At 41.7% G+C, this 19,739-nt stretch overlaps 2 protein-coding genes across 2 annotated transcripts; one reads left to right on the plus strand and one right to left on the minus strand.

Annotated features, from left to right (window-relative positions):
* Positions 1-4,406: 4,406 nt before the first annotated feature.
* On the plus strand, positions 4,407-10,591 carry LOC121471640 (class I histocompatibility antigen, Gogo-OKO alpha chain-like). Its single transcript, XM_041722426.1, has 8 exons — positions 4,407-4,416; positions 6,890-7,114; positions 7,333-7,602; positions 7,803-8,078; positions 8,672-8,947; positions 9,048-9,161; positions 9,966-10,013; positions 10,172-10,591. The coding sequence occupies exons 1-8, from the start codon at positions 4,407-4,409 to the stop codon at positions 10,198-10,200; spliced, it is 1,248 nt and encodes a 415-aa protein (XP_041578360.1). The 3' UTR covers positions 10,201-10,591.
* Positions 10,592-16,998: 6,407 nt separating this feature from the next.
* On the minus strand, positions 16,999-18,182 carry LOC121471904 (olfactory receptor 4A47-like). The gene has a single exon (XM_041722786.1). The coding sequence runs from the start codon at positions 18,030-18,032 to the stop codon at positions 17,094-17,096; it is 939 nt and encodes a 312-aa protein (XP_041578720.1). The 5' UTR covers positions 18,033-18,182; the 3' UTR covers positions 16,999-17,093.
* Between the last annotated feature and the right edge of the window lie 1,557 nt (positions 18,183-19,739).

Raw genomic sequence — 19,739 nt, forward strand, 5'->3', positions numbered from 1 at the left:
CTATAATCCCCTTTTCACATTTGAGCAAACTGAGGCTAGAACGTCAAATAAATTTTCCCAAGGTCACCCATTTTTAAGTGATAAAACTAGAATTTGAATCCAAGCTTGCTTTATCTCAAAGTGATTTCACTTTTACATAATAAAGCTACTCATACAATTGCAAAGCCTGGTTTCCACTATTTACTGTTAGTCTTACCATAAGAAAGCAAGTCCATAATCTGAAGGAACACTTTTTACCCATTCACAGCAACCTCAAATTCCTCCACCATTCAGTTTAACAAGAGAGGGCAAAAAACTTCAGCAGTACTTGGGGGTGTATTTTATTTCATTCAACTATCTATTTTCTCCATGGAGTCTTCTGTTATTTGGAAGTTTGCTTTTATTTGCACTGTAGATTATTCCCTAGGAATTCCACTTTCCACACAGAAAAACAAAAATATGTCACGTTAGGATAATTTATCAAAAAGACAAGTAAGTCCTCACATAAAAAGAGAGCAACTGGCCATTTCCCAGGGAGATTTTTCTCAAGAAACTTCTTTCCTACTAATTTCTTTTTTTTTTTTAATTTTTATTTATTTATTTATTTATTTATGATAGTCACAGAGAGATAGAGAGAGAGGCAGAGACACAGGCAGAGGGAGAAGCAGGCTCCATGCACCGGGAGCCCGACCTGGGACTCAATCCCGGGTTTCCAGGATCGCGCCCTGGGCCAAAGGCAGGCGCCAAACTGCTGCGCCACCCAGGGATCCCCTTTCCTACTAATTTCTAAATAGAAAAATACCATTATCTCTTTAATCATCTTCATTCTGTCCTGTTGGTTTGCTCAGATAAGCTGACTTGATATTTTAGGAGACATTCTTGTGTTTTTCTTCAGATAATGCTTAAAACCTACCTGAATCCTCCTAAAAAATGTGTATTAGTTGCTAGGAGCATAGCATCTTCTCCCCAGTAGGAACAAAGATCATTGGACATTTTATCCCTTCTAACCGTATTCCTCATTCAGTGCTAGAATTGGAAAGTATCCAAGACTGATTTGTGTTTAATTAAATTCACTGGGACTTCCCACAAAAACTTTTAAAAACATCTCTAAAAAGATACTAATAGGGCAAATCACATAATTAGCATCAGAAAGTTGTAACATAATAAAAAAATATAGCTTTAGAACTGTTGTGAGACTACTGCTGGTCAAGAATAAAATTTCAGCCCTGTCATGTTGTGTTAGATGAGATTAATTTATCATGTATTTCTCCATTTGTCATAGATAGTTTTTCTTTCCTTTCATTAAACACTCAATTTTTGCTGCCTTGAAGTGTGATTAGATGTTCTAGATATATATTCACAGATTAAGGCATAATAACTATTAATATTAATCTCTTTAATTTGGAGATCCTATTGGCTGCTACGAACTTTGCTATGAATGGGAACAGAGGAATTAATGAAATAGGGGGGAAATTATGCAAAAGGTCCTTTCTGGGTGGACCTTATATTCTCATAATGGAGTCAGACAGTAAATAAGGGGAAAATTTAGTAAACTGATTATATCCTTCACCAGAGTTAATGATAGAGCAAATAGGGTGCTCAGGGAGATTTCTACTATGGAGAAGGTGATCAAGGAAGGCCTTTCTTCAAAGGTGATACTTAAGCTGAGATCCAAAGGATAGAAAGTGGCTACCATCAGAAACACTGTTACAGGTAGTAAAAATTAATTAAGTAAAATAATCTCAGTTCACTGATGGCTAAACATTTCTCAGGGAGTTTTATTCCAGAGCTATTTTGAAAAGGAAGGGTGAGCTTAGGCACTCTCATCTTGTGCCTGATTGTAGTGGGAAAGCTTTCCACCTTTCCTTGCTGGGTGTCATGTTAGCTATAGATCTGTCATATGGCCTTTATCGTGTTGAGGTAAAGTCCTTCTATATCCAATTTGTGTTTTTGGGAGGGGGGGGGGGTTGAAAGTTGTTTGTTTCTTCGCTTGTTTTCACAAAAGAAATAAAAAATGCTGAGTCTCTGTACTACCAATGACAACCCAGAGAGGATTAAGAAAACAATTCCTTTTACTACAGCATCAACTAGAACAAAATACTTAAGAATAACCTTAAACAAGGAGGCAACATTTCTACAGTGAAAAATGACAGGATGTTGCTGAAAGATATTCTAGAAGACATAAATAAATGGAAAGACTTTCTGCAACTGATATAGTTGTTTTTGAGATGTCAGCGCTACCTAAAGTAATCTAAAGATTCAATGCAACCTCTAACAAAATCCAAAAAAACTTTTGCAGAAATACCAAAATCCATCCTAAAATTCAGGTGGAAACTCAAGACGCTCCAAGCAGTCAAGGTAACCTTGTGGGGGGGGGGGGGGGGACAAAAAGTTGGAGGACTTCCTGGTTCTAAAACTACAAAGCTATGGTAATCAAAACAGTGTGATATTGGCATAAAGGTGGACATAACAATGGAATCAAATACAGAGCCCAGAAAAAACCTTTGCTTATGTGCTCAAATGATCTTGATCGGTGACAAGAGCATTGCTGGGAAAGGACAGGTGATTTAAAAATGGTGCTGTGAAACTGGATATCCACATGTGAAGGAATGAAACTGAACACTTAACAACATACACCATACACAAAAACGGACTCAAAATAGATCAAAGATCTAAACTGCCAACTAGAACTATGAAATTCGTGGAGGAAGACATGAAAGAAGGCTTAATAACTTTGTATTTGGTAATGATTTCTTGAGTAGGACACCAAAAGCACGAGCACGAAAAGAAAACATGCATAAATTATACTTTGTCAAATTTAAGAACTTTGCACGTCACAGGACACTATTGGCAGAGAGAAAAGGCATCTTACAGATGAGAGAAAATATCTGCAATTGATATATTTGATGAAGTGTTAGTATCCAGAATATATAAAGAACTTCCACATCTCAAAAAAAAAAAAAAAAAAAAAAAAAAAAACATGCAAAAACACCAGGGGTACCTGGGTGGCTCAATAGTTTAAGTGTCTGTCTTTGCCTCATTTCATTTTTTTAAATAATAAGTTTATTTTTTATTGATGTTCAATTTGCCAACATACAGAATAACACCCAGTGCTCATCCCATCAAGTGCCCCCCCTCAGTGCCCGCCAACCAGTCACCCCTACCCCCCCCAGCCCCCCTCCCCTTCCACCACCCCTAGTTCGTTTCCCAGAGTTAGGAGTCTTTATGTTCTGTCTCATTTCATGATATCAGTGTCCTTGTTGCAGCAAGAGCCCCAAGTCAGGCTTCTTGCTCAGCAGGGAGCCTGCTTTTCCCTTTACCTCTGCCTTGCCCAAGCTTGTGCTCTCTTGTGCTCTTTCTCTGTCAAATGAATAAAATCTTAAAAAAAAAAAAAAAACATTCTGATTAAAAATGAGCAAAGGACCTCACCAGACTTTCCTCCAGAGAAGCTATGTGAATGCCCTATAAGCACATGAAAAGATATTCAGTGTCACTAATCATTTAGGGAAATGTATTTTAAAACCATGATGCAACACCACTTCACATCCAACAGGACAGTTATGATCACAAAATGTAAAAATAGTAACACATGTAGAACAGTGGACACATCAGAGCAACTGTGTTTTGCTGGTGGGAATGTAAAATGATACAGCTGCTATGGAAAATGTTATGGTGCTTCCTAAGAAATTAAGTAAAACTTTATTTTATGATCCATATTCCAATTTGAGGTATATACATAAAATGACAGAAATCACAGACTCAGACAGTTACTTCTATGCCCATATTCATGGCAGTATAATTCATGATAGCCAGAAGGTAAAAGCAGCCAACATGTGTACTGACAGATAAATGTATGAACAGAGTGAGGTATATGCACACAACAGTTTTGTATTTACCCTAAAAAATGAAGGAAATTCTAACACCTGCTAAAATATACATTAACCTACAATTCACTATGCTAAGTGAAAGAAGGCAGTCACACACACAAAAAAAAAAAACAAATATTGTATGATCCCACAGACATAGGTACTTAAAATAGACAAATTCATAGATAGAAAGAAAACAGAATGGTGGCTGCCTAAAGCCCATAGAAAAGGAATGGGGAAGTAATGTCTGATGAGTGTGGAATTTCAGTTTGGAAGATGAAAAAGCACTTGACATGGATGATGCTGGTGCTTGCATAACACATGTTAACTTACTTAAGGAATATGACAATGCAAAATGACTCAGTGCCACTGATCTATGCACTTACAAATGGTTAAAATCATAATTTGGAGTAGCTAGGTTGGCAGCATAGTAGGAAGACCCTTAAGCTTCCCTAGTCCATCGAACACAACTAAATAACCTTCAAATTATTCTGAGTACCCAAAAATTGATCTGAGGACTGACAGAACAAACTGCACAACTAGAGGAAGGCAAGAAGCCACATGGAGGAAGGTAAGAAGTATGATGATGTGCTTTGTGGGGAAAGGGATCCCAGTTCCTGAAGGGGGGGAGCCCCATTTGCAGAGAATGGTGAGAGAGAGTAGAGAACACAAGGCTACACACAAGGAGCCATTGGTAGGGATAATAAGAGGGGCTGATTTTTGTAAGTGTTTGCAACCAGTGGGGATCAAAGACTGGGTTCCCTGGTCTTGGCTAGGACAGAGAGATCTGAGGTTGCTGCCTTACTCCTGGAAAAGAGACAGGCCGGTAATCCAGGCAGATAGCACAATCTGAGGATCACTTAAGGGGCATGCGGAGACATCGTTTTTACCTTTTGGAGCACATCTTTGAGAGGTAGCATTGCCTCTCTGGGGACAAAAGAGCCAGAAGGCACCATTTCCCTTCTCCACCCATCAGCATAGGAACAGAGACACCTGCTAGGGGTGGTTTACCTGGTCACTGGCTCTTTAAGCTGCTTTGCTCTAAATCGCATGCCCCTGCACTCTAACAAAACTGTCCTTCTGGGTCAAACATGCAAGGGTTACAACACAGTGAGACCCTACTCCAGAAGACCAGTGTGGGTTTCTGTACACATCATGAAGTTTAGAGTTTTAAATGTCAGCAGGCTTGTCTGGATTAGAGCCCAAGGTGGATTGCACTGCTCTAGACAGGCAAGTAACCCAGATGCAGACAGTGTGTGAAATCAGAGACCTAAAAAATACTGGGACACTTGAGGGGAAATTATTTGCTCCTCTGAAACTCCTTTCCTGAGAGCAGCAAGCATGGACCCTACTCTCTGGGGACAAAGGATATTGCTAGTGCTATTTTCCTCCCTTACCCATCAGCATAAACCAGCTTCAAAAAACAGCACATTGCCAAACTGGCTGCCTAACCTGCTTATACCAAGTCCCTCTTCACTGTACCCTGATGGTAATGCTTTTCTTGGGCAAGTGTACCCAAGGACTAGTGCAACAGGTCCCTTTCCCAGAGGACCACCAGAAATCCCTGCATTCACCAAACATTCTACTGACCACAGAATTCTTCAAAGCTTCACTTCTAGTGGAAATAGCATCAGGTCTCCTTAAACAAGCAGACCAGAGCATACGTAGTTAAAACTCACCGCATTCTGGCCAAAGACCAAACGATCTCCTCCGGATGCAAACAGAATCTTTGCAGACAATTGACCTAAGTGGCAGAGCAGCCAAAACACAGTCAGAGTACATGAAGCACACACCAAAGACATTTTCTGAAGCACCAGACCCTGGACACTATATGACCTCTTCTACATAAAGCCATTACTCTCAGGGACGGGAAACACAATAGACTTCCCTAACACAGAGAAGAAGCAAAGTCTTAGTCAAGATGCCAAAAAAGAGGACTCCATCCCAAAAGAAAGAACAAGAAAAGGTCATGGCCAGGGATATAATCAAAACAGATACAAGTCATAAGCCTGATGCAGACTTTAAAGCACAATCATAAGGATATTAGCTAGGCTTGGAGAAAAACAGAGAAGACATCAGAGAGACCCTTACTACAAAGATGAGTGAAGAAACTATCAGGCTGAAATAAAAAATGCAATAACTGGATGTAATGACTACAAGAATGGAAGATGCAGAGAAATAAATAAATGCTATAGAAGACAATTATGAGCAATACTGAAACTGAAAAAAGAAAGAAAAAATTCTGGATCATGAGAGTAGACAGGGAATTCAGTGACTCAATCATGTGTAAAAACAGTCATATCATATGAGTCCTGGAAGAAGAAGAGAGAAAAAGGAACAGAAGTTTTATTTTAGGAGATTATAGCTGAAAGTTCCCTAATCTAGGGAAGGAAATAGTCAACCAAATTCAGAAGACACAGAGAACTCTCATCTAAATCAACAAAAGCAAGTCAACACCAAGATATTGTAGTTAAATCTGCAAAGTATAGAGATAAAGAATAATCCTAACAGCAGCAAGACAAAAGAAGTCTCTATCCTACAAGGGAAGACCAATAAGGTTTTCAACATCTCTCTGGAGAAACATGGTGAGGCAGAGGAGAGGGGGCATGATATATTCAACATGCTAAATGGGGAAAATCTGCAGCCAAGAATACCCTATCCAGCAATGTTATCATTCAAAACAGAAGAAGAGGGATCCCTGGGTAGCTCAGCGGTTTAGCGCCTGCCTTTGACCCAGGGCGTGATCCTGGAGTCCCGGGCAATATTGATAGATATAACCATAACCCACACACACAAAATCTTTCTTGGAGGTCCTCACTAATCTGTACGACTGACAACGAAATGTTTGAGAATCACTGACTGCAGCAGTGAGACCATGCGACAAGAGCACTCCCTGCAGGAGAACAGGGGTCAAGGACAAAGTCACAAATCCCCGGGCCTGTCTCTCGGGGTGTCGGCGCAAAGGCAGTGTCTGGGGCGGGGGAAGCCCTGCTAGGGGAGTCCCCACATGCGCTGGTTTCACTTCCTCTCACATCCTGCTTCAGGTCCTTCTGCGGGGATACTCGTGACGCGACTCCGGGTGGCACTCCCATTGCCTGTAGGGTTTCTAGAGAAGCCAATCGGCGTCACCTCACCGCGGCTCGGGGCTGACAGTGTCTCCTCTGCAACTCAGTTGCTGCCTGTCATGCGTCCCCGAATCCTCCTCCTGCTGCTGCTGCTGCTGCTGCTGCTGCTGTCGGGGACCCTGGGCCTGGCCCAGGCCAGTGCAGGTGAGCCTGGGGTCCGCAGAGAAGGCGCCGCAGGCGGGGAGCGGGGAGGAAACCCTACTCCACCCGGGATGGACCCAGGCCCTCCCCTGCGCCTCGCCCGCGCCTCGCCCACACCTGGGCCCCACTCACCTCCCGCCCCCGGCCCCTTCCCCACCGACCAGCCCCTAAGCCCCCGGGGCCCCCGCCCGGGAGGAGGCTCAGCGCCTTGGCGCCCGCAGGCTCGCACTCCCTGAGGTTTCTGAACACCGTCGTATCCCGGCCCGGCCACGGGGAGCCCCGCCACTGGGGAGTCGCCTACGTGGACGACACGCCGTTCGAGCGGTTCGACAGCGAACGCGAGAGTCGGCGGCCTGAGCCGCTCGTGCGGTGGCTGGAGCAGGAGGGGCCCGAGTACTGGGAGGAGCGCACGCTGGACTCCAGGACCTGCACACAGGTGCTCCGAAGGAGGCTGAATGAGGCGCACGGCTACCACAATCAGAGCAGGACCCGTGAGCCACGGGGGCGGGTGCAGGTCACCATCCCGGTCTCCGCCCACGGGCCGAGGTAGCCCCGAGCGCCTGGGGCCGAGTGCCACCCCGAGGCTGCGGGACTCACCCGTCCCCGAAAGGGAAAGAGACTCCTGGAGACGCTACTGGGTTCTGTTTTCAGTTGTAGGCTTTCGTGCTGACACATCGTGGGGCGGGGCCAGGGTCTCACACCTTCCAGACTATAATAGGCTGCGACGTGGGACCTGATGGGCGCTTCCTGCGCGGGTACCAGCGTAACGCCTATGACGGCCTGGATTACATCACCCTGAACGAGGACCTGAGCTCCTGGATCGTGGAGGACCCGGTGGCTCAGATCACTCTGCGCAAGTGGGAGATGGCCGGTGTAGCTGAGAACAATAAGAACTTCCAGGAGGGCAGGTGCTTGGACTGGCTCCGCAAACACCTGGAGAATGGGAGGGAGACGCTGCAGCGTGCAGGTACCAGGGGCCTCCCCATCTTCACTCTGCTGGGGCTGGCTTCCCCCAAGGAAGGGAGAGTGGACCCAGTGTCAGAATACTGCCCCCTCCCACAGGTGGGGAGAAAGAGATCCGTCTCAACATTCATATTCCCACTACAGAGTAATTCCTCAAAAGAGCTGCTTTCCTCTAGAAGACAATTGAGGAATCCAGTCTCCCTGGAGGCAGGTGGAGACCATCCCTGAAATAACTCATCAGAGTTCTCCTCCATCCTGGAAACCACCTTGTGAACCATGGCTTTCCTTCTCAAGGCCTTGTTCTCCATCGGAGAACATTTTTGGAGGTCTGACTCCAGGTTTTCTGAGTCACTGACCCTCCGCTGCAGTCCAGACCGTTAGTGTGTTCCCCACTCTAGACCTACACTCTCCCGTCCTGGGATCTTTCCCTGATTCTAAAATGTTATTCCAGACAACCAAGTCTAGGCTGGTGTCAGGGTTTTGTGCCTTTTCCTTCTAAACCAATTGTCCTCTCCATCCTCAGCATGGTCACAAGTGCTGCTTTAATGACCCATGAAGGTAACCCAAAGTGTGGATTTTCTGATTCTTCTTCTTCAGACCCCTCCAAAACCTCTGTGACCCGCCGTCCCATCTCTGAGCATGAGGTCACCCTGAAGTGCTGGGCTCTTGGCTTCTACCCTGCAGAGATCACCTTGACCTGGCAGCGTGATGGGGAGGACCACACCCAGGACACAGAGCTTGTGGAGACCAGGCCTGGAGGAGATGGGACCTTCCAGAAGTGGGCAGCTGTAGTGGTGCCTTCTGGAGAGGAGCAGAGATACACATGCCATATTCTGCACAAGAGCCTGCCCAAGCCCATCACCTTGAGATGGGGTAAGGAGGGGTTTGGGGTAGACACTCTTCTCAGAGAACAACTGTGAGGTCATGACTCAAACCTGAGGTCTGGGCCCCTCGCCTTCCCTTCTCTTTCCAGAGCCACCTCCTCAGTTCACCATCCCCATCATGAGCATCATTGCTGGCCTGGTTCTCCTTGTGATCACTGGAGCTATGCTGGTTGGAGTTGTGATGTGGAGGAAGAAACACTCAGGTAGAGAAGGGAGTGGGGGGAATCTGAGTTTTCCTGTCCTACTGGGAGGTTTCAAGCCCAAAGTAGAAGTTTATCCTGTCTTGTTAATAAGAAGTACCATCTGGAGTAGCTGGGTGACTCAGTGGTTGAGCGTCTGCCTTTGGCACAGGTCACGATCCCGGAGTCTTGGGATCAAGTCCTACATCAGGCTCCCTGTTCAGCACAGAGCCTGCTTCTCTCTCTGCATATGTCTCTGCCTCTCTGTGTGTGTCTTTCATGAATACATAAATAAAATCTTTTTAAAAGAGACAGAAAAAGAGGTACCATCCACATACATGTGCTAGCCAGCTGCTAACATTCACTCCTTAGTAAAGACTTGTGCAAATGAAGGACAGATTTTTCACCTTTCTATTCTGGCGTTGGGGACCTGAGCCCTAGCAGCTGAAGGTAGGGGGAATTCCCTGATACAGACAGACCTCTGGGAAGACAGTTGGCCCAGTGCCCCTACATATACTTTCTCTGTGGTTTCTGATACAGCCGTGAGTCTTCAGTTAACAATCCTGGAAACTCCATTTTGGTACAGGACTAGGGTATTCCTTTGGATACCATAGCCCAGCCTTCTCCTTAGCTTCTGACATATTTTCTTCCCACAGGCAGAAAAGGAGGGAGCTACTCACAGGCTAAAAATAAGTATGGATGGAGTGATCCTTGAGACCCTGGGATAGTATAGACAGGACCCCATGGGAGAACTCAGCCACCCTATATAGCTCCTCCTTTAGTCTCATCTCTTATGGGTTTTGACCACATCCTGTTGTTCTACCGTAGGCAATGACAGTGCTCAGGACTCTCAGATGTCTGTCATAGCTCCTAATGGTGAGACCCTGGAGGGCCTGAAGCCAAGGGGAGTGGTTGGGGCAGAGGGGACATGACTGGGTTATGAGGATTCCTTGAGTGGAACATTTTAAGCATGAGGAGATGTCAGCACTTAACATGATTGACCTGAATTTGTTCATGACTATTTTCTTTCACAGAGCAAGCCAGCTGCCTTATGGGGCTCTGAGTGATGCAAGATTTGTTCACACTCCCACTTTTTTGACTTCAAGAGCCCCGGATATCTCTATCTGCTAATGGTGTCGGAAAGTGACTCTGTTCCTATTAGCATAATGTGAGCAGGTGGGGAAATTGGCCCACCTCTACTCATCATGTCCCTTCCCCCAACTGACCTATGTTCTTTCCCTAATCTGCTTTCCTCTTCCAGCAGAGATGGGACTGGATCATTACCATCCTTGTCTTTACTTCACATTTGGCTGAGAAGTAATATTTACCTTGTCTTTTGAAAATCTGGATATGACTTTGTTTTTCCTATTCTTGTCATATAAAATTGGCATGGTAATCAAGGAGAAGACTCTTAAAGTTGAGATACAAAATAAATGGAAGCACTGAGAACCTTCCAGAATCTGCCAGATTGCTGTGCTGTCTGTTGTAGGTGGGCCAGGAGAGGCTGTGAGGAGCCAAGTGTGGATAAAACCCTGCCTGGTCAGTACTCAGTACATTATGGGCTTTAACATGGTCACTCCCCAGTTGAGTCATCTTTGCTATGGCCTGGTCACTTCAGTGGAATTTTGTCACACCAGGACCTGTGATCACAGGGACTCAGACATCACCTGTCTTTAGGACTATGGGCATCAAGAGCTTCCTATGACCAGGTCAGCTTAGGCTCCAGCTTGGATCAAGCCCTCAGCCCCCAGCTTTTGGGTGTTCTTTCTCTTTGTTAATATAGAGAATTAGGTCTATTTTTACTCTCGTGTGTAAGTTCTGGTCTTATTTTCTCTGGTGTTCCCCGGTCTGTGATGGTCGCATGAGTCCTAAGCTTCTCATTGTTTCCACAAGACCCAGTGAACCCTTGCACATAGGAGTCTCTGTGGTATCACAAGATGCATTTTCAGATCATTCATCTCTTCTCCTCCTTCTAGGGCTATTCTGGATTATTCTTTCCATTTTTTCCCCATCTTTTTTAAAAAGGCAGATTCTGGAGTTAGAGAAAGGATCTGACTGTTTCTCATTTTTATTAAATTAGTTAGTTTCTGTCTTCTCTGCTCATCTACCTGCCCCCTACCCATAGATCTAGTGATCTAGTTCTGGTTCCACTTATAATTCATAGAGTGATAAAGCAGCGTCTAATTTCAATTCACATTTGTCTGGCATATATGACCCATTAGCCTAGGTACAACTTTTTCTGAAGAACTATAATTGTTTCCTGTGCTGTGCAGGGGGGATGGTATGGAATAGAGGCAATCAATGGAGGTTGTGGGGGGAGATCAGCAATGGGGAGAAAAGCAACACCATGTAACAGCTGTGGCCTGAGGATTATCTGGAAGAGAGGGGGCAGTATGCTGGTCACTCATTCAACTGATAATTGTCAGACACAGGAACACTATTTTAACATCTAAGACACTTCGGTGGACTAAAAATGGGCTACATTTGCCCACCTTGTGAGGCACATGTTCTGGTAGTAAGGGGCAGAACAAGGGAAGAGTGTATGTTAGAAGTTGGGAAGTGCTTCGAAGAAGGTGACCCAGAGTAAACTTGTGTGGGGACAGGAAACATGGCTACTTTACTATAGCGGTTAGTATGAGCCCACCAAGAAGGTGACCTCTGAGATATTTGAAGGTCATGAAACAATTGTTTAAGTGGTTATCTGGGGGAAGTCCTTTCAGGCAGGGGAAACTCTAGTGCATATGCACTAGGGCAAGAGCATGTCTTGTGTTCAAGGAAGGGTGAGGAGGCCACTGTAGTTGGAGCAGACAGCAATTGAAATGAAGTCAGATGTTAGGCCTTAAAATTAGAAGGGCTTGGAGTTTCCTCTGAGTGAGCTATGGAGTTGTAAGACAGTTTTGAAAGATAATCCACTCAATACAACCTCTCCTTAGAAGCATCTGTTGGCATATTAGAGACACTTAACTCCAGGAAACAAACCTAGGGGTCCTGGAGGGGCAGTGAATGGGAGGATGGGTGAACTGGGTGATGGGAATTAAGGAGGGCACTGGATTTAATGAGCACTGGGTATTATATGCAACTAAGAAACCACTAAATTCTAGCCCTGAGGCTAATAATACAGTGTAAGTTAACTAAATTGAATTTAAATAAAAATTTAAAAAATAATAACATACATATATTTCATATATTCACTTTGAAATATACTTTAATATTTATATTTCTTGTGCATAATTCACATTTTATATTTATAATTTATAAGATGTATATCTATATGTGTGTATGTGTGTGTTTCCATATAAACATATAGTTTCAATTAAAACAACTTGGAATCTGTTGTTCAAAACAAGGAGCAAGGAATCCATGAGGGTATACTTTCAGAGAGCAGAAATTTTTTCCAGTTTTATTGAGAATAATTGACATAGAACCTATTGTAAGTTTAAGTGTACAACATTTTGATCTGATATATTTTTATGCTGCAAAATGATTACCACCATAACATTAGCTAACTAACACCTGCATTGTCTCACATACTTTATTGTTTCTTTTTTTGTGTGGTGAGAACATTTAAGTTCTATTCTTTTAGCAAGGAGAGTTTTTCATGTCAAGCTCATACCACTTCTTTAATCTGCCACCTGGCTGTACCCCTTGGGAGAGAAACCTCCCAGCACATTTTGCATTTTTCTTCCTACAAAAAATCATTTAGATTTGTACATAAAGGAGAGGAATAAAGATGGCAGAGGAGTAGGAGAAGCCTAAGTTTGTCTTGTTCGAGTACAACTGGACAGTTGTCAAATCATGCTGAAAACCTGAGAAATCAAAGATCTAAGAACACAAATGCTGCACCTCTAGGAGTAGAAAGGCAGGAGGTGCAGAGACTTGAACTCTGTGTGATAAAACTGAGGATATGGGGGAGGAGAATGAGCCTGCTTAAGGAGGCTACTGCAAAGTATTATAAGGAGCAGAGCCCCACACTGACACTTTTAGAAGTCTGCTGCAGTGGAGGAAGGGCCTGGCCTAAAGGTGGTGAAGCAGGTGGAATCCCAGGCATGACAACACAGTCTCAGGATCCCCAGGGTCCCAAGAAGAATGGGGGTGCCTGAATGTAGTAGAGTTCCCAGACATAAGAGGGAGGAAGCCAGAATGAGAACAGTCTAGGTGCCAGCATTCTGCTCTGTGTTGCCATATACCGCAAACTGTGGCATGGTCCTAGGACCTCTCTCCTTGGATGAGTCCAGCAAAAGGCAGAAGCATGAGAAATCCTGCCCCTCTCCTGTGAGGAACAGTATGGATCCACCTCAAGGGAGTCCTTAAAATTTGGAGTACTGAAACTCAGTCACATGCTCAAGATAAAAATGCTCAGTCACTCAGTCACAGGCCAGATGGACACAGAGTTGACAAGAAGACAAGAGTGATTAATTGCTTTGCTGTGAGGGCTCATTGGAATGGGAGACCAATGCTTTCAGGTTAGCTCAGAAGCTAGAGAGGGCGCAGCAATATAAATCCTACCCATCAGTGCTGAAAGCCTTCAGGGCCCAAAACAGTGCCACCTACTGAAGTCTAGAACTGCTTATACTGAGCCCTGCTTCTCTGTGCCCTGGAGAAGCATTTCCACTAGGGCAGAACCATTTGAGAATCAGTGCAACAGATGCTTCCTCTGGAAAACCAGCACAAACAATTCATTCTCACCAGGTTTTAATCATAGAGGGCTACAAAAGCTTCAGCTCTTGAGGAAAACAATATATAGCATTCTTTATATTTTCATTTAATTTTTAGTATAATTTTTTGTAATTTTCTTATTTTTTCCATTGTTTTTTCTTTTTTCTTTTTTATATACCTTATATTTTTTGTTTCCTTTCATATTATTTTATTTTGTTGTTTTACTTTCCTTTTGGATTCTTGTCCTTTTAACAAGACCAAAACCCTCCCAGGATCTAGTTTTTTGTTTGATTTTTTGTTGCTGTTATTGTTTTTGTTCTTTATTTTCTTTTCCTTCATCTTTTATTTTCTAGAAAAAATGACAAGATGGAGACATTTACCCCACAAGAAAGAACAGGAGGCAGCACTCCCTGCCAGGTATTTAATCAATACAGATATAAGTAAGATGAGCTACAACTTAAAACAGTGATTATAAGGACACTAGCTGGGCTTGAAAAAAAGCATAGAGCACACTAGAGAATCCCTTACTGTAGAAATTAAAGAACTAAAATCTAGTCAGGTCAAAATTAGAAATGTTATTACCAAGATGCAGTCCCAAATGGAGGCCATAAAAAGAAGGATAAATAAACCAAAAGAGTGAATCAGTGATACAGAAGATTAAGTGATGGATAGTGAAAAAGCTAAAAAGAAAAAGAAAGAAAGAAAATAGATCATGAACATAAACATAGGGAACTCAGTCATTCCATAAAGCAAAATAATATCCATGTTCTGGAAGTCCCAGAAATGAGAAGCAACAGGAAAAAGAGGTAGAAGGTTTATTTAAATGAATTATAGCTGATAACTCCCCTAATCAGGGGAAGGAAATAGGCATCCAACTCCAAGAGGCACTGAGAACTCCCCTAAAATTATCAAAAGTAGTTCAACACCTTGGCAGATTACTGAATCTTGGAAATTACAAAGATAAAGAAAAAATCCTGAAGGTAGATTAAGGTCCTTAACCTACTTTACCTATAAGAGGTCCTTAACCTACAAGGACAGACACATAAGGCTGACAGCAGACCTGCAGTAGATCTGTCCACAGAGACCTGGCAGGACAGAAAGGACTGGCATAATATATTCAAGGTTCTAAATGGGGAAAATATGCAGCCAAGAATTCTTTATCCAGCAAGGCTCTCATTTAGAATAGAAGGAGAGATAAAGAGTTTCCAGCACAGACAAAAGCTAAAGAATTTGTGAACACTAAAACAATCCTGTAAGAAATAGTAAAGGGGATCCTTTGAGGGAAGAGAGAGGCCAAAAGTAACAAAGACTAGAAAGGAATAGAGACAATCTACAAGGACAGTAACTTTACAGGCAATAGAATGGCACTAAATTCATATCTTTCAGCAATTACTCTTTTTTTTAGGATTTTTTTAAGATTTATTTATTTATTTATGATAGACATAGAGAGAAAGAGAGAGAGGCAGAGACACGGGCAGAGGGAAAATCAGGCTTCATGCTGGGAGCCCAAGCGGGACTCGATCCTGGGACTCCAGGATCGCGCCCTGGGCCAAAGACAGGAGCTAAACCACTGAGCCACCCAGGGATCCCCTCAGCAATTACTCTTAATGTAAGTGGACTAAATGCTCCAATCAAAAGGCATAGGGTATTAGAATGGATTTTTTTTAAAAAGACTCATCTATATGTCATTTACAAGAGATTAATCTTAGACCTAAAGACATCTCCAGATTCAAAGTGAAGGGTGGAGAACCATTCATCATGATAATGGGCATCAAAAGAAAGCTAGAGTAGCCATATTTATATCAGACAAAATAGCTTTTAAACCAAAAACTCTAAGAAGAGATGAAGAAGGACACTATATCATAATAAAAGGGTCTATTCAACCAGAATATGTAACAATTGTAAATATTTATGCCCCCAACTTGGGAGCAGCCAAATATATAAACCAATTAATTACAAATTAAAGAAACTCATTAATAATAGTAAGAGGGGACTTTAACACCCCATTAATAGCAAAGGACAAGTCATCTAAGCAGAAGATCAAGGAAACAAGGGCTTTGAATGACACACTGGACCAGATGGACTTCACAGATATGTTGAGAGTGTTCCATCCTAAAGCAGCAGAATATACATTCTTTTTGAGTGTATATGAAACATTGTCCAGAATAGATCCCTTACTGGGCCACAAATCAGTTCTCAACCAGTACAAAAAGACTGAGATTATACCATGCATATTTTAAGAAGACAATGCTATGAAACTTGAAGTCAACCACAAGAAGAAATTTGGAAGGACCACAAATACATGGAGGTTAAAAAAATACCCTACTAAAGAAGGAATGAGTCAACCAGGAAATTAAAGAAGAATTTTTAAAATTCTTCTTTAAAGATGGGAACAAATGAAACTGAAAACACAACAGTTCAAAGGATTTGGGATGCAGCAAAAGTGATCCTAAGAGGATGCTATATAGCAATACAGGCCTTCCTCAAGAAGTAAGAAAAGTCTCAAATACACAATCTAACCTTAACCTAAAAGAGCTAGAAAACAATCATTATATGGTTTCACTCATACAAGGAATATAAAAAGTAGTGAAAGGGATTATAGGAGAAAGGAGAGAAAAATGAATGGGAAAAATCAGGGAGGGTGACAAAACATGAGAGACTCCTAACTCTGGGAAATTAACAAGGGGTAGTGGAAGGGGAGGTGGGTGGGAGGTTGGGGTGACTGGGTGTTGGGCACTGAGGGGGGCACTTGATGCATTGGGTGTTATACTATGTGTTAGCAAATCAAACTTCAATAAAAAATATACAAAAAATAAATATAAATAAATAAATAATAAATAATAAAGCCTTTTTTATAAAAAAAGGAAATGCACACATACATAAACAGATCTATATCATAAATTAATATAAAAAATGAATTATGCACAATAAATATTAAAGAATGTTTTTAAATAAATACATAAAATAGATAAAAATTGTTATTTTCTTCCTTTAAATTCTGTATTTAAATTCAATTTAGTTAATATACACTGTATTATTAGTTTCAGGGATAAAATTTAGTGATTCCTTAGTTGCATATAATACCCAGTGCTCGTTCTAAATGAAGTGATCTATAAGACACTATAAACTTCACATTCTATGAGAAAGGGAAAATATTATTATACCATAATCATCTTGTTTATTCTTTAATTAACTTAAATTCTTGACACAAAAAGAGTCAGATTCATTTTTTAAAGATTTCTACATTCTTAGAAAATGGAATCCAATATAAAATAACTCTCTTCATGGTAAATAATACACTTATCTACTGAAAGATACAGTATTTCTTCTCCATAGCTTCTTCATAGCATTTGTCATCTCAGAATTTCGCAAAGTGTAGATCAACGGGTTCAGCATTGGGGTTATGACTGTATAAAACACACTCAGGGATTTGTCAATGGGGAATGTCTTAGCAGGTCTTGCATACATGAAAATACATGGAACAAAGAAAAAGACCACCACAGTGATGTGGGAGCCACAGGTCTGGAGGGCTTTCCACTTCCCCTCTGGACTAAGGTTCTTTAGAGAGTGCAAGATGATACCATAAGAGATGAGCAAGAATGAAAACACAATAGTGCAGATCATCCCTCCATTGGCTACAACTAACAGCCCAATGACATATGTGTCAGTACAGACCAGCTTCAATAAAGGGTACATGTCACACAAAAAATGGTCAATGACATTGGGCCCACAGAATGGGAGCCCATAAATAGTGCTAAGTTGAATTACTGAATGCAGAAAACCTCCAACCCAGGATACCACCAGCAGCACAACACACACCCATTGCCTCATGATAACCAAATAATGCAAAGGCTTACAGATGGCCACATAGCGGTCATAGGCCATCACCAGTAGAAGAAATATTTCTGTTCCACCAAAAAGGTGCTCTGTAAAGAGCTGGATCATACAAGAATGGAAGGATATGGTATTTTTCCCAAAGAATAAGTCTGAAATCAATCTAGGGGATATAGAAGATGAATAAATGACATCCATAAATGATAAGTTAGCAAGAAACAAGTACATAGGTGAGCCCAGGGTCTTACTGAGAGATATAGTCACCAAAATGAGCAAGTTGCCCACCACAGTCAAAATATAGAAGAGCAAGAATATAACAAAAAGGACTTTCTGTTCCTTTGGATTCTGTGTGAGGCCCAAGAGGACAAAGTAAGTTACATTGTTTCTTAGTTCCATCTTCTGCATAGGAGCTGACTTCTCATATTAGAAGCAGGTGATCTACAAAAGGAGAGGGAAAACCTTTAAATGCATTATTAGATCACTCTTCTATTGACTCATTTAATGAAAATAATGTGGAAGATGGGGTTCTTGGGGCTCAGTCAGTTAACTCTCTCCCTTCAGCTCAGGTCATGATCTTGTGGATCTTGTGGAATCAAGCTCCACATTGGGATCTCTGCTCAGCAGTGAATCGGCTTCTTCCTCTTCTATTATCTCTCTCTCTCAGTCTCTCTCAAATAAATAAATAAAATCTAAAAAAATAATAATAAGGCTGTGGAAGGAGTACCTGTTTATGTCACATGTGTAATGGACATTATGATTTCAAAATTAAATAAGTCATAGTTTCCTCTACTCATTGATAACATACATAATAATCATCAATGAAATAACTGCCATTATAAAAACAGTCACACAATGCAAAGAACAGGGGTAGGAATATATTAACCAAAGATAACTCAAAGAAGACTTCCCAAAGGAAGCAATGCTTTAGCTAAGTTTCAAAGGAAAAGAGGAAGGACAAGAAAAGAAGGCAAGGGAATTCCAAATAAAGATGCCACGGTTTATAAAGTCAAAAAAGTGAAATACTTGAGAACCATTTAAGGTAACTGACATATTTAAAGTGAGTGGATCAATCTAGGAATGGAAGTCCACTGCCATGGATTGTCTCTTCCCTCCTGGAGACCTCTTTCTTCTGGAATTTGTTTGATTATGACCCCTTTACCTGGCCAATAAATGGGAAAGCACTCCAGCATTTGTCTCTCTGTTAATTTTTTTTTTTGCAAACACACGGAGGGTTTATTTACAATCTTCATTCATTTTTAATCTTCATATATACATATGAAAATTTGGACATATATACATATGTATATATATCCACATCTCCAACTGTGGACATCTCCAATTAGAATTCAATTCAGTACTTCTGAAACTGAATTTTTTATTTTCCTCAGAAAATCATAGGTGTTTCCTACCTCACTAAATGATACCACTTTCCACATCATTGCTCACATAAGAAATACCACAGTATCCTGCATGGCTTTCTTGCTTTCATATGGCATATTGATGCCTTTAACAAATTCTATCATCCTCCTTTAAAATATATCACAAACTGGATCACTTGCCTCCCCCTCATCACTTATTCTTCCCCACTGCACTAACCCCCTCTCACCTCCCTCCCCTTTCATTCTGGCTTCCATCAATTTGTTGCCTGAAGCAGACAAATGATCCTTTCTAAATCTGATTCTGATCTATCACTCCACTGCTCACAACTACAATGGATTCCAATCACACACTCAGAACTTAATGAATCACATTTCACCTAACAGTAAAAGAAACTGTAATCCCCGTTTCATAGTTCAAAACAGTGTGGCTCAGATCATGTAATTAATTTTCCAAGGTCACCCATTTTTAAATGATAAAACTAGAATTGGAATCCAAGTTTGGTTTATCTCAAAGTGGTCTAACTTTTACATAATAAAGCTACTCACACAATTGCAAAGCTTGGTTTCCATTATTTTTTGTTAGTCTTATATGTGTCGCATATCCACAATTTGAAGGGACAATTTTTACTCACTCATCAGGACCTGGAATCCTTCTGTCATCCAATCTGACAAGAGAGGGTAAAAAGATACATTACTTGACAATATATTTATTTCCTTCAACTGTCTATTCATT

Source organism: Vulpes lagopus, chromosome 11, assembly GCF_018345385.1.
Source record: "Vulpes lagopus strain Blue_001 chromosome 11, ASM1834538v1, whole genome shotgun sequence".
In the NCBI taxonomy this organism is placed as follows: domain Eukaryota; kingdom Metazoa; phylum Chordata; class Mammalia; order Carnivora; family Canidae; genus Vulpes; species Vulpes lagopus.

Coding starts and splice junctions, on each gene's coding strand:
- LOC121471904 (XM_041722786.1), bottom strand. CDS start 18,032: ATGCAGAAGATGGAACTAAGAAACAATGTAACTTACTTTGTCCTCTTG.
- LOC121471640 (XM_041722426.1), top strand. Junction 7,115..7,332: donor CCTGGCCCAGGCCAGTGCAG/GTGAGCCTGGGG, acceptor TGGCGCCCGCAG/GCTCGCACTCCCTGAGGTTT. Junction 9,162..9,965: donor GTGGAGGAAGAAACACTCAG/GTAGAGAAGGGA, acceptor GTTCTACCGTAG/GCAATGACAGTGCTCAGGAC.